General features: G+C 35.7%; 1 protein-coding gene across 1 annotated transcript; it reads right to left on the reverse strand.

Moving 5' to 3' along the window:
- Positions 1-9,463: 9,463 nt before the first annotated feature.
- LOC137948482 (SWI/SNF complex subunit SWI3B) lies at positions 9,464-14,503 on the reverse strand. Its single transcript, XM_068794564.1, has 6 exons — positions 14,294-14,503; positions 13,792-14,210; positions 11,288-11,704; positions 10,699-10,849; positions 10,152-10,279; positions 9,464-10,064 (listed from the first exon to the last, which is right to left on the reverse strand). The coding sequence occupies exons 1-6, from the start codon at positions 14,499-14,501 to the stop codon at positions 9,873-9,875; spliced, it is 1,515 nt and encodes a 504-aa protein (XP_068650665.1). The 5' UTR covers positions 14,502-14,503; the 3' UTR covers positions 9,464-9,872.
- Between the last annotated feature and the right edge of the window lie 392 nt (positions 14,504-14,895).

The following is a 14,895-nucleotide window of genomic DNA, read 5'->3' on the forward strand; positions in this document are numbered from 1 at the left end:
ATCACTAAAAAACATAACGCCTAGTACTCAAAGGACAATGATTGAAACCCACTTAAGGGTACTCATAAAAAAGTCTCAATGGACTTAAAACACCCATATGTATATAAAAAGAGAAACCAATTGAAGCAACGCACAAGAGGTTGGTCGAAAGGGATATGCAAGAGTCAAAAAAGGATGGTAGGAGAAAGGTAACAGATAAAAAGGTGTATGTGGGGAATGTAACAAAGGAAAAATATCCACCTCAATAATAAGAATGAGACTGTAACGATAGAAAAATAACTTAAAAAATTTGACCAAGTATGACTCAATATAATTTCATGAGAGTGAGCAAAAATTTTCAGAGTGACGATGCAGAAGATATACAACCAAGTAACAAAAACACAAAACTTGAAGACAACATTGACTATGGAAACTCTAATAATTGCATAACTTAACTTACGAGTTTCTGTTTCCGAATTGATCAGTCCATATGATGAAAGTTTCTAATCAAATACTCAATGAATTCCTAACTGGAATATTATCCAAATTCTGTAGAATCAAACAAAAACTTTCCAATGATAGACTTTCCTGAATTAGCAACACTTTTCTAAATCAGTCTTTCCAAAGATAAAAAAAATTTTGGGATCAAAGAGGCATCAAATAGTGTTAAAGTCAGACAAAAACTCTCTGATTAGAAGAAAATTTTGGCTAAAAACTTAGATTTTACGAGAAAAGGAAACTCAATTCACATCAATGCAAGGAGAGATAATAGGAAAGAAAAAATGGAAGAACTGATGTTTAGAAGAAAATTTTGGCTAAAAACTTAGATTTTATGAGAAAAGGAAACTCAATTCACGTCAATGCAAGGAGAGATAGTAGGAAAGAAAAAAATGGAAGAACTAATGTTTGGTAGTTCTTATATCAATATCTCCAAAAATGAAGGTTATAATCACAAAAGGTTTGTTTGTCAAGAAATTAGACTCGAAGAGCTTTAATTTGATAACTAATTTGACACAAAAAGTTTTGTTCTTGAATCTTTTATGAGCTCTTGATTCTCTTCATCTAGTAGCTTGACCCTTGCCAACTCTAATGTGAATATCTCCTTAAATATAGATCAGTTTGATATAAAATTTCTCGTTATGAAACTAAACTTCAATAAATTTCATATAAGTATAATTTCTCTTCATAAAATATACTTCTTTTGAGATATAGAATGTAATAGATTTTGGACTGTGTAATCTGACTGAACTAAGTACTCTTTCTTCTTTGGCAAACATGATTAGTGACTCTTCTGAGATCAATATCTCCCTCTAGAAAACTCAATAAACCTCTCTTGTAGTCTAAAATCTACTACTTCAAATATTAATTACTCTTTGTAAATTTTCTTTATAATAGAGGTAGTAGAGTTCAATTACAATTAAACTACCTTTGTCCAAATTACACCCAAAGTCTAACACGTAAAAATTAGTCCTAACATAATTAAATAACAAAACATAAATAGAAGACTAACATAACTAAAACAACTTTTAATTGAAACTCTTCATTGAGACCTCCTTCTAGAATAATTTTGGCTGTGTAAGACTTCTTATTGTGAGAGTCATGTAAGATTCTTCCATATCTGCTCTTCAATAGTATCGACATAGTATTTTAGTAAACCATACGATAGCACTCCTTGTTTTGTTTTCAATAGAAAAATTCTGTTTCATTGTTTCTTCCATTGTTATTTTTTACAGCATAACAAATCTTCCTCTTCTAAATTTAACCTTGTTGGATGTCCTATTTTAAATACAATTAGATAAATGACTTGTTCTTGTAATTCAAATCTAATGAATAATTAAGATAACATAGTTAGATTTAAAAAAAAAATTGAATTGTGTTTTTTATTTTAAATTTTTATGCATTTTAAATATTTTACACTAAATAAAGAAAATTCTTGTCCCAGATGGGAGGGGTCTTGCTCCTACTCTCCCTCCAAGCATATCGTTATTGAGTATATCAAGCTACTGTATCTTTGAAATTCTTGGAAAAACATGATGGTTCCTCTTTTGGGTTGTTAACATTCATGAGTTTTTCCATACGCTTTTTAGTGTTTGTAAAGGGGTGTCGTGCATTCTATTGAATTTCTCTTGAATATTAGAATTTTACTAAACTTTTGTTAGTGTTTGAGGAATGTTGATGGTGAAACTAACAAAAAATCGTTAGTACCCAGGAAATGTTAGGGTGGGAAGTGAATTACCTAGCAAATTTATTTTTGTTCCTTCTTATAAAAAGTGAGCGAAAGTGAAATTCCTCCCCTCCCTAGCAAATTCACTTTTTCTCCTACAATCTGTATCTTCTGCCCTTGCTCACCTTGCACTTGTCTCTCCTCTCCCTACTCTTCCTTCAACACTTTATACTGTGCATGCTAACACAAAAAAAGTACTTTTACTAGGGAAAGTATATCATCACTCTGTAATTCACTTTTACTTTCAATTTTCCAAGGTGATCTACCTTCTAATTGCACTAACCCCCTTAAACTATCTTCTATCAATTTCTTTAATATTTAAAAATATAATTACTAATTTACCATTTAAACTTACAAAATATGGTGGGCAAATATAGAACTATGACATCTGACCAACTACATTTAGAAATATAATATTGTAAAAAATCATATTCAAAAATAACATTTTTTTTATTTCTTTAGCATCAGTAAGAGAGGAGGAAGGAGGAGGGAGAATCAGCGTCCCCACCTTCCCACCTTACCCTTTGTCAGTGAGGAAGGAGGGAATGCTCTTCAATCCTATCCAGCCTCCCTCCTCTCTTAGATTACCCAAAAAGAGATGAAAAAAAAGGCAGTAGGAGAAAGGTAGAAGGGACTTCTCCACCCTCTCCAATCTCTCACTTCTATGTAATAAGTGAAGAAAAACTTTGAAGTTGAGGGGGAACTGACTTGCCTCCCTCCTACCAACATAAGTGCTTCGTGGCATTCATACAGAAGAAAGTTTGCCTATGAATTGGAATTGCAGTTAGAACGTTCTTAAAAGTATATTGAAAGGACCTTATCCTTGGCTGATAGAAGTGGATGTCACAGAGCAATAGGAGCCATTATTTATTGTGTAAATAATAACTTTTAACTTTTTCCTAATTTTTATTTTTTTATTTGTATTCATTTTCTCTAATTCTTGGAAATTTTGTTTCTCCAAAAGAGACAAAGAAGGTTGAACTCAAATTCAGCTCTCAATATGTCAGGCAAACTAATGGGCTCACTTAAATATGAAGAGTTTTAATTACTTGTTATTAAAAAAATAAGTTTTCTAGAATTCTTAGAGATTTTCATTTAATATAACTCCCAAATTCGTTCTTAAAATTTCATGATTTTTTATTGGGTTCATTAAACTACTTAAACCTTGCAATGTCAAATTAATCCTGACATTACGAATCTATATATAAATTTATCAATATCAAATTTTAATTTTTAAACAAATTTTTACTCACTTGAGTCCCTTCCATGGGCAGTTATTATTGCTAATTTTTATAAATATCTGTTAAATTATAGGGTTTAACCCATAGGAACTAGATTTGAGAAGAAGAAGAAAAAGGGAGAAAAATTGAAGAATTAAGAGAAGAGAAAATGAAGAGAAGAGAGCTTGTGAGAGGCATGAGTTGGAGTGAAGATTAGGGTTTAGATAAGAGCTCAATGATCCTCCTCCCCCTCACTATATTACTTATATAGGTGAGTTTGAATACCCTAGTACATAAGCAAGCCAAAAAATTACTCTCAACTTATAACAAATTACAACATATGTCACTCAATCTCTTAATTACATGATATATCACTTGAATGTCTTTAACACTCCCCCTCAAGCTAGTGAGAAAATATCAAATATTCCCAGCTTGGTGCGTATATTTGTGGGTGACTTCACAACAATAGCTTTTGTAAAGATGTTTGCCAATTGATTCCTTAAAGGTATATATTGCATAGATATTAATCCGACTTGGAGTTTCTCCAAAACAAAGTGACAGTCTATCTCAATATGCTCAGTTCTTTCTTAAAAGACTGGATTAGTTACAATATGGATAGTTGCCTGATTATCTCAATGAAGTTGCATGGGTCTAGTTATCCGGAATCCCAACTCAGTCATAAATGATCTCAGCTATAACAACTCACTCATTGCTAGTGCCATAGCCTAGTATTGAGCCTCATCACTCGATCTTGCCACCACATTTTTTATTTTTTTGCTCCTCCAAGTGACTAGATTGCCTCCAACTGTTGTGCAATAGTCGAAGGTAGATTTTCTATCATTAGGAGACCTGACCCAATCTGCATCAGTAAAATCTTCAATTTTCGTGTGCCCTTGATATTTGTATAGTTATCGCTGTCCTGGACTCTTCTTTAAGTACCGAAGGATTCTTCCCAATGCTTCCCAATGAGATTGTTGAGGTTGATGCATATATTGACTGATAACACTGTCTGAGTAGGATATATATGGTTTCGTGACTGTATGATAGGTCAGTTTGCCAAGTAACCACTGAAACTGACTAACATCAACATCACTCTCAATTCCATCACACAACTTAACATTAGGTTCCATGGGTGTATCAGCTAGTTACACTCAAGCATCTCGGTTTCCTTCTACAAATCAAGTACATACTTCATCTATGATAGAAATATACCATGTTAGGATTGAAGAACTTCAATCCCTAGGAAGTGCTTGAGAAGTTTGAGGTCCTTGGTTTGGAAGTCCTTGTTTAGTTCATGCTTAACCTACTGAATGCCACTAAGATCACTGCCTGTAAAAACAATGTCATCCACACACATAGCCATAAGGATTTTTCCCTTAGTGGTATTTTTGGTAAACACCGAGTGCTCACTTTCACATCTCTTGAACGTGTGTTGTAACCACAATGGTAAATTTATCAAACCAAGTCCGAGGAGGCTGTTTCAACCCATAAGTTGCCTTATTCAGTCGACATACTTGCTCCCCCTCAACCACATAACTTGGTGGTTGACACATGCAGACTTAAATAGAGTCTCATTCAAGAAAACATTATTGACATTTAACTAATGGAGCTCCCTTTTAAAATCGGCCGCAAGGGAAATGGGAAATGAGAACCCAAACAGGGTTCATTTTTGCAACAGGGAGAAAAGGTTTCATCATAATCAATTTCATAAGACTGTGAATAACCTTTAGCAACTAGTTGAGTCTTGTATCAAGCAAAAGAGCCATCTGGATTTACTTGAGTGAGAATATCCATTTACACCCAACTGCCTTCTTTCTAGGTGGAAGAGGAACCAAATTCCAAGTGAAATTATTGTACATAGCCTATATTTCTCCATCCATGGCATAGTTCCACATTGGATCATGTAGAGCTTCCTCATAACAAGTAAGATTAGTGGAAGATGATACTGTTGACAAAAAAGAAACACAGCTCGGAGGCAAACGATGAGTGGAAACATAATGAGAGATAGGTTGTGAAGTGGATGAAGGTCTAACAACAATGGAGTAGGGCTCTTTGAGAAAAGAAATAGGTTGAGTGTTATAATGTGGGTCATAAACCAATGGAGAGGAAGGATGATAACTTACCTCGGGGTCATCAGAAGACTCCACAAGTGATTGAGCAATGGTGAAGAGATAAGGTCCTCGAACGATTGGTCCTCAATCTGTATATCATAATCCACGGGAGAAAGCGGCTTGGGCATCCCTGCGAATGGTGTAAAACTAGAAGGAGAGCTAGCTAAGAAATAGGGTTGATTCTCAAAAAAAGAAACATCAGTTGAGATAAACATTTTCTTTGAGGATGGTGAGTAACACACATAACCCTTTTGGGTTTTCGAATACCCCAAGAAAAAACACTTAATAACTCAGAGAAAAAATTTATTTTGGTGAGGCCCTAAGTGATGAAAAAAGGAGGTGCACCAAAATACCTTAGGTGGCAAAGGTAAAGCAACCGGATCGAGAAACAATATTGAGAAAAGAGTAGCACCTTGTAGCACACTCGATGACATATGATTAATAAAAAAACACGCAGTGAGGACTGCTTAGGGCCAATAAAACTGAGAAACATTTATATACATCATAATAGTGAGGCCAACCTATATAAGATGTCGATGTTTTCTTTTTGAAACACCATTTTGTTGAGGTTTATAAACACATGAGGATTGGTGAGTGATCTCTTTTGCCTTGCAAAATTTTTGAAAGGCAGAAGAAAATTATTCTTTCGTGTTATCAGACCAAATTTTTTTCCCTTGTGTTGAATTGATTTTTCACCATAACACAAAATGAGGTGAAAATAAAAAATACTTTAGCCCTATCCTTCATCAAATAACCATGTAAATCACGTGTAATCATCCATAAATATCATAAAATGTTTGGATTGTGAATTATTTGGGGCATTAATAGGTCCCCAAACATGAGAATAAACTAAAGAAAAAATATTAGAAGCAATATTGTTTTGCATGGGTTGAAAGACAAATTTATGGTGTTTCCCAACCTCACAAAACTCACATAACAAATGTCAAATAGAACAAAAAGGAAGGAACTTAACTTTTTAATTTTTTTGAGGGATAGCCCGACCTCTTATGCCATTGAGAAGCCTTTTCTAATGTGGTTGTTGCTATTGCTATCAGGATGGAAGGATCTATATAGTAATCTCTCATGGTTGCCACAATCACCTGTCCCATCTTAATGTCCTGAAATTCAAAGTGAGAGGGAAAAAAAGGTAACAAAATAATTTAGTCTCTTGGTTAATTGACTCACTTACATAAGACTCACAGAAAATTGAGGCACAAACGAAACATTAGAAAGCAAAAAAGATGGTGAAATGGTGGATGTACCGGTACCCTAAATCCTTGTTTGGGACTCATCTACAATAGAGACAAATGGGTCTAAAGTGTATGGTGTTACATAAGACAAATTTTGAACTTTACTCGTGAGAGGCTTCAGAGTCAATGATCCAAGGTGAATTGCTAGAAAATGAGAAAAAGGAATATGTACCAGTAGTAGCAATTGTGATTGTAGTGTTGTTTTGAGGAGTGGCCATCATACTTTTAAAATTTTGAAACAATTCATGATCTTCTTCTGATAGGGTCAATCTTTCAGGGGATGGTTCACTAGTGGTGGAAGTTGATGCTTGATTAACTTTGAAATAAGATGGTTTCCCATGTAGGTTCCAACAATTCTCAACTAAAGGATTATTGAGCCCACAAAAAAGTACACTTCCTTTGCTAACCACTAGTGTTATTTGAACTAGAGTTAGGAACATTTGTTAGGAATTAAACGCCCTATTACAAACTAGGTAGAACAATAATAATAATCGCAGCAGAAAGAAAAAACAAGCACGAAAACAAACAATAAAATTTATACAAGTTCGCCTCAAAGTGATACTACGTCTTGTCTTCCATCGTTGTAGTAATCCACTATGAAGATAAAATGGTTTACAAGAGAAATCGCACACTTACAGGTGTTTCTCTCTAACTTCTCGGGCTGCAACAAGTTATGCTCTTCGGATTAAGATCATAAAACCCTAATAGCAGCGCCCCTCAATTATAAAGAGAAAATAAGGGCAACCACGATACAAGAATAAAATTCCCAAACTACCCTTAATGAAACAACAGTCAATATATCGTGGATCGAACGGGGGCTCCAACCCCGTACCCCTGGGAGAGGGGCTTCCCACCCCCCTTCCAACCCTCACGACGACCTTATCGTGAAGGTCGATCCGCAACCAACTCAGTGTAAGGCATTAATTAGGCTCCACAACTTAACAACATTCTCACCTCTACCTCTTCCTTTTTCAAATGTCGTCCACCTCTTCTTTTACCCCTATTATAACCGTTGTTCCCCCTCCCTTGGGAGAACATAGCTGAATTTTCCATTTGGTCTGGTTGATTATTGGACTCCTTAACCATAATCCATAGGATGGTAGCACATACATCATTAAAAGAGGGTTTTGTTGCAGAGCTGAGTACCTGTGACTTGGCAATATCTTAGTAAGATAGTAGATTTGCAAGAGATGTAGTTGAAACAAGATCCTCTCTCTGCTTTTCCTTTGTAGCAATATCAAGAGCATATGTTTGAGCAACTTTCCATTACTATAGTAACCCTTTGAATCTAGTAAAGTACTCATGAAGGATATCTTTAATCTTTGTGTTGCACATTTCCTAAAAAATATCATAAATCTTCTAAAAACTATCAAGAGTAGAATATAGCTCAAAACATGTGTCTCATATTGCTTTGGTTGTCTCTAGGTGCTCCACATTGTTTGCTATATGTTCCTCCATGTTATTTATCAGCCAATTGATAACTAGAGTGTCTTCCCTTAACCACTTGTGATAAGAAGGGTCATCTATATGTAATGGTAATTGAGTTATATGTCTAACAAGGTCTCTAGTAATCAATCACCATTTCACACATTAGGATTAAGATAAATAATTACTCAACCCTTTTAGTGGAATTGTAATAATTCGCAAGGGTTCTCCTTTGCTGAAATCAACATATGTAGAGAAGGAAGAAAACGAGTTCAAAACTTTTGACATGATGACTCAAAAAACAAATCTGAAAAACCAACACTCTTGAATGAGCTTTGGAAGAAAGAGGGCAAGATTGAATCAAATGAACAAATACTTGATACAATGGAATTCAAAAACAACGCTAACAACACATTAAATTTAATAATCAAGCAAGAGAATAAACTCAACCAATGGACATATGAGTATGGCTTCTTCTTGGTTTTTTTATTCGCCTTTTAGAGTTTAAACCAAAACTCTAATTCCCCAACAATCACTATTAAGTAGCCAAGGAAAAGCGAAATAAAATTTGGTGTGAAAATGGTCCTAAATACAATTGAATTATGGACTACTTTCCAAAACAACTCATCAAACCTTAACTTAGAGTATCAATGGATTAATTGACTAATTACTTTTTCAACAAGAATGAACTGAAGGAAAACTTTTAGAGGAATTCTTGAAATTTTATAGAAGATTTTTTTGCATATAAAATAAAGCAAGCCATGAACTACACAATCAACTTGTGCACATGCAAGTTTCAGCCATTGAACTTGAAGAAAAATGATTTTTAAAAAAAATTGATTAGGCATTACCATGATCAAATTTTTAACTTTCAAATACACGAATTTACTCCCTTGTAATGTAAAAGAGAGTGAAACTTAGTTGATTAAAAAGAGACTATGTTGAATTGACTTTAACCTTTCCCTTCCTTCATGTTGGTTACACCTTTGTCTTGCTTGAAGGATGATTTTGAGACTCTTTTTCTCTACTCTTGCATGCATTGGTTAACTTTGATTCTAAGTCTTAGAATTCCAGCTCTAATACCATATTAAATTCTAGGGTTTAATCCATATGAACTAGATTTGAAAATAAAAAAAGGAAAGGAGAAGAAAAAAGACAAAAATAAGAAAAAATAAGATACAGAGAAGAGAGCTTGTGAGAGGCACAAATTGGAGTAAAGATTAGGGTTTAGAGAACAATGATCTTCCTCCCCCTCACTATATGACTTGGTGAAATTGAATGTTCTAATACATAAGCAATATGCAAGTAAAAAAATAACTTATCAACTTCGAGTCGAATGAAATCCGTTATCTTTTGCTGGCCGGTCTTGAACCCGCCTGCTTCACCGGGGCAAATCGCTTCACAGTAAAAAGCCACAGTAAGCATTAAAAGAAAAGGGTAAACGAAAACTTTGGCATTCACACTGTAGAGCCATCTTGAGTATTTTTTTTGTCAGGAGTCGTCGCTCTTTTATATGGACGGTAAATTTGTAGAAGAACATCTGCACCTTAAAGATGAAGAAATGGCTCAGAAGGTTTCCGTTCAAATTCTCCTGCGCTACACCTTAAGGTCCAACTTATCTCCTTCTATGTCAATAACTAATACAAGTACAACATCTCCAGTCTCATGTAACAACATCTGAAACTTTAATCTTTTCCTCTGCACTTTGAGAAAATTTCTTCGGACCCCTTTGGTGTAGAAGGGTTAACTGATCGGCAAAAAGCAGTTCCTTCAACTGTTGTAGCTGTGCCCACTCTTTTTCCATGTGCATCTCTAGCCTCTCAAAATTAACAAGCTTGTCCTGAACTTCTTTCATCTACAGTTTCGTGTATACAAGTAGTTAGACAATAGCAGATAAGAAGATTCTGTGGTTTAGGATCTGAATGGTATTGTAAGTACAAACCTGAACTTCAATGATGTCAGAGATGGACTGCTCCACTGCATTTTCTTCTTTCTCAAGTAGAGAAGATGCTTCCATGGCTGCCTCTTCCAAACTTCGTGCTGCAGTATGGACATTTATGGCAGAAGGTCCTGTATCACACAATAAGGCAGACAGTAAAAACTTATTACTTCATAGTGGGAAGAGATGGCCACTTCTATCAGTTCAAGTACTGTGGAGGGTTTACAGTTGATATTGCATTTGAAGGCAACATAAGTGTGCACTTACTCAGTTAAGCTCACCCACATGCAGCACCTTTGGTACATAACATAAGAATGATACGAGAGAATTTCATTGCTAAAGAAAGGTCATATTGAGACCTTTTAGGGTATTAGAAAGTGTTTTGAATATTAAGCTTAAGCTACCACCAGCGTGTACACTATCTTATGTCAGGGTAATCAAGAAACCTGACTAACTCTACATTCTCATTAGTTGAGAATGGTAACCATTTACATGAAGCGAACTAGTCATTCAAGGGCTACAGAGTTTGGAAAAGAGAGATCTAACATACCTTCCTTGTCAATCTCTTCAATGAACTCACTAGCCTGCACACCATATTCGCCTTGACTGCTGGTGAAGTCCTGTTCAGAAAGAGCTCTCACAGCAGCTTGAGCTGTGGCCTCTGCAATATCAGATCCGACAAATGCTGATAAAAAAGCAGCCTGGGTACACATCAAACAGAAATTTTAAGTTTGACAGGTTTTATGTCAAATTTCTTAACAGGTAGAATAAAAATCTTAGTCAAAATATCTATTATGTAATCTCCTCTAGATTCTCAAACATGGAATTCATCTTCTTCCATTTCCAGTAACCATACTGTGAACCCCTTCAAGATTTTCATCAACTTCAAGAGAGAACTAATTCCATTTTGGTTGTGCCATGACCTGGTTTTGGTAGTCATATTAGCTTGAAAGTTTCCATCTAACTTAATATTTCTTTTGAGATTTGTTTCAATCAATTGATTTGTTAGTAACCTTCAACTCGCATGGTGCGAGTATGTTTCCTTTAACTTAAACAAAATTCCATTTGCTGTTCAAGTCTTTGACACAGTGACCTCATCTCTCTTTTTTTGGGAAGGAGAGAAGGGGAAACAAACTAACCTGAGCCATAATTGGATTGCTGGCATCAGCAAGTGGTGTCAGATGCCTGCTCTTTGAAGGAGATGACAAAGCAGTATCTTCTGAAACTGTTTCACTGTTACTCTGATGATTTGGTAGATCATTACAATTTTTACCTATCTCATCTGCATCTACAGGTTCCATAAACTGTTCTCCAAAGGGGAGCTTAAGGAAATGGACAGCACATTCTTTCTCACTCCTGCTATTGACATGGTGTGCCACCTTCTTCCAATCATCTCCATAATGGAGAAGGCCTTCCAAGAGGCGCAAAGTCTCTTTGTCAGTCCAATCTGTTTTTGTTGGTTCTTCACTAATGTCAACCCGCTTAAAATCCGCAGAATTAAGGCCAACTCGGTAATTCCCACGAACAAAGCACCTTGCGCATAGAGTCAGGTCAACCTGCAAAGAGCATTGATTAAATGAGAAGATTACTCTTGGCTCCATTCACATTTCTGTTAAGACATTTGACTCAAAAGCTGTAAATGAAGCTATATTAAGAGGGAGGCATAAAGTGTTTTAAGCTAAAACCTTCAAATTAGAGATTTTACTGGATGACAAATCATTGTCACAGCAAAGTCCAGGAATGTAAATAGAAAATGAACCCAGAGATAACAAAATTTGAGGGTGTTCCGCTGTGAATCAATCCAAAGTACATCTAAAGTACAAATTATAATTGACTAGTTGGTCAACAACACCATATTTTATTGAAAGAGACTGAAAATTAGTTTAAAAAAGGAGGGGGGACAACAAACACAGGAAATGCCCAGATATCCTGTTGTATAGTGCTGAAAACTAATATAGTGATTACTGTACGGAGCTCTAACAACAAAAAATAACTTAAAAACTTCTTTGTCAAGAAATAACATAAAATTAGCTTCCCATTTGACAAGGACCTCTTGACTTTATGCAGATAAAAAGAGCGGTTAGAAAATACTACCCTCAGAGGATGCTTTTCCAAAAGCCCAAGACTAAAAGAAATTTCCAAGGTAATGAAGGGCCTTGATTCCCTAAATCAGTTCTTAACACGACAAAATATTTGGTTTCAGCCTTCCAATCAACATCAAAAGGAAAATGGATTCACAATGGTAACAACGTTCTAGTCTTAGTTACATCCATGACAATTTAAATACAAACAAAAGATGCTCATAAGCACACTGACAGACAATGAAGCACACTGACCTAACCTAGTTTGTATCATAGGAAGTAGAAAGGATACAAATAATATTCTCCTGGAACACTTCTATACAAGAGAACCTTACTTTAAATAAGCTAATGCACAAGCAGCCTATTTTCAGCAGGAGATAACAAAGCCACAGGGTTAGATTACAAACCAGAGACATTGACCTAGGTCAGCATCTAAAACTAAACAAGTTGCAAAAATAAGATGAAGTTTGAATCGTCCATTTCTGAAATCTAATCCAGTCTGATAGAATGACTATTTTTTTTTTATGAAAGGTAATGACAAAAACAAACAATGCACAAAAATCTAAGAGTGTCTAGTGAGTCAGGAGGAGAACAAGCAAAAGCAAAATCAGAACAGAATGTCCCAAACCCTCCATATAATTTAACAAGTTCAAGTCCAAGCGGAACATGTGAAAGTAAAGTTTTTATTTTTCTTCAACTACCAATTTGTAATCATATAACAGGGCAAAAGAGTCGAAGCATAGTAAACTATTCAGCCAATTTGCAGCTGATGGCAATCAATTAAAATTAACCATGATGAGGGCAATACACAGGAACTCACAAACACTATGAACAATAAAACAGAAATTCTCTTATTAAAAACCAACTAAACAAATTCAAAGCACACAAACATACATCTAGGGGTGGCAGCAAGCCAAACCGGCTCGTAAACCATTCGATCTCGGCTCAGTTCAGTTTAACAAGCAAAACTCGAGCTTTTTCAAGTTCGGCTTGTTAACTCGTGAGCCAACTCGTTAACATAGATTTTTTTACGAAAATACCCTTTACTCTAATTGCTCTCGTCAATTCCCTTTTTAGTTGGTTGATAGTTGCTCTTATTTACCTCAAACCTCAAAGACGATTGATCGTTTAACCCTTTTAGATCCCTCAATATCTAATGTTGTTGTTTGCCAATGGAATAAACACTATTGATGGAAGTGTTTGCTCTTTCATTTAGGTCTATTATGCTGGTTATTACATTCAGTATACTCCATTGCAAAGTCGACTCCTCTGTGATAGCTTGTAGTTCAAAGGTACTAAATTCATCACAATATTCTCTTTATTTATTTATATATATATATATATATATATATTTATTATTATTATTATTATTTTATTTTATTTTATAGTTTTAAATGTAGGTTGGAACTCGAACCAGGCTTGAGCTCGAGCTCAAACTTGATTAAAATTTTTGGGCTCGAGCTCAATGCCACCCCTACATACATCTAATAGAAGAACTAAGCCTCGTCCAGTCCAACACTCAAAAATAAAAGACACAACTGTTACCAAGAGAAAGCACAAACCTTGACACAGGAGAAGCAAGCAATGGAGATCGCTGACTTGCATCCGTCACAAGCTTTTCTGCCCCCCTCTTTCTTTGCATTAGTGTTCTGGCTACCTGCAGAACTCGGACTCGAAGATATAGCAGCAGACTTACTCTCCTTATCTTCCCATTTCAAACTCTGCCGCGAAGACGTGTAATTAATCAACCCCCAATTTTCTAAGAAATCAAAAACCCTCCGAATCGATCCGACATCGCCCACAATCGTCTTACGGACCTCCGTAAACGTAATTTTCCTCGATGGATTTTCTCTGTATTTCTTAATAATCAAGTTCCTGTAGTACTTATAAGTCTTAGGGTTTCTAGACGGCGATTTCGAGTCGAAGAATTCAGAAAGAATGCGACGCTCCGTTTCGTGAATCTTCTTCCATGAAAACCATCCTGAACAGTAAAGGTAAAGACAAAACCAGGTTTAGAGAAAGAGAAGAGTAAACGGACAAAGGATATGTGCGTTGAGAACTTACTTGAGTAGCTCGGGATGGTGACAGTGGAAGGGGCAGAAGAGAAAGATTCCTGTTGCCGGGGAGTAGCGAGTTGGTTCGATTCGGTAGCTGGAGATTCGGTGTTTACGGACGGTAGGGCAATGACGGGCTGAGGTTCCGGCGGGTTGGGTGGAATCACCGGCGGGGGAGCAGCAGGGCCGGCTATGGGTGGTGGTGGAGTCGAAGCCATGGTTGTGGAAGTGGAAGGATCTAACAAGGAAACGTCAAGGGCCCTTTTTAAATTTGGTCAAGGACTCCGGCCCAATTGTAGGCAAGGTCGACTCATGTGTCCCGAATTTGTACATATTACAAATTGCTTCACAAATTGATGTAAATTGATCATATCCTTATGGATTCATCTCATGTCTATCCCACCATGGCTGTATCCAACTTTTTTTTTCTTTAAAAAAATTATGTTATTTACAAGAATGTCATTTAGTCCATTAAGTTTAGGTTGAGTTTGTGTCAACCATAAAGTATAAGAAAGAAATTTTCATGGGATTTTTTTTTCATTAACCAATTTTTATTTATTTTAATATTTGTTTCATTTTTAGGGATGGAAAAACTTGTTCTTGATCACTTTC

Source organism: Aristolochia californica, unplaced genomic scaffold, assembly GCF_029961685.1.
Source record: "Aristolochia californica isolate CCGP_79_NKW_82.1479 unplaced genomic scaffold, dmAriCali1.0.hap1 SCAF_13, whole genome shotgun sequence".
In the NCBI taxonomy this organism is placed as follows: domain Eukaryota; kingdom Viridiplantae; phylum Streptophyta; class Magnoliopsida; order Piperales; family Aristolochiaceae; genus Aristolochia; species Aristolochia californica.

Coding starts and splice junctions, on each gene's coding strand:
- LOC137948482 (XM_068794564.1), bottom strand. CDS start 14,501: ATGGCTTCGACTCCACCACCACCCATAGCCGGCCCTGCTGCTCCCCCG. Junction 10,850..11,287: donor GCAATCCAATTATGGCTCAG/GTTAGTTTGTTT, acceptor ATGTGTACCCAG/GCTGCTTTTTTATCAGCATT. Junction 10,065..10,151: donor CTGACATCATTGAAGTTCAG/GTTTGTACTTAC, acceptor ACGAAACTGTAG/ATGAAAGAAGTTCAGGACAA.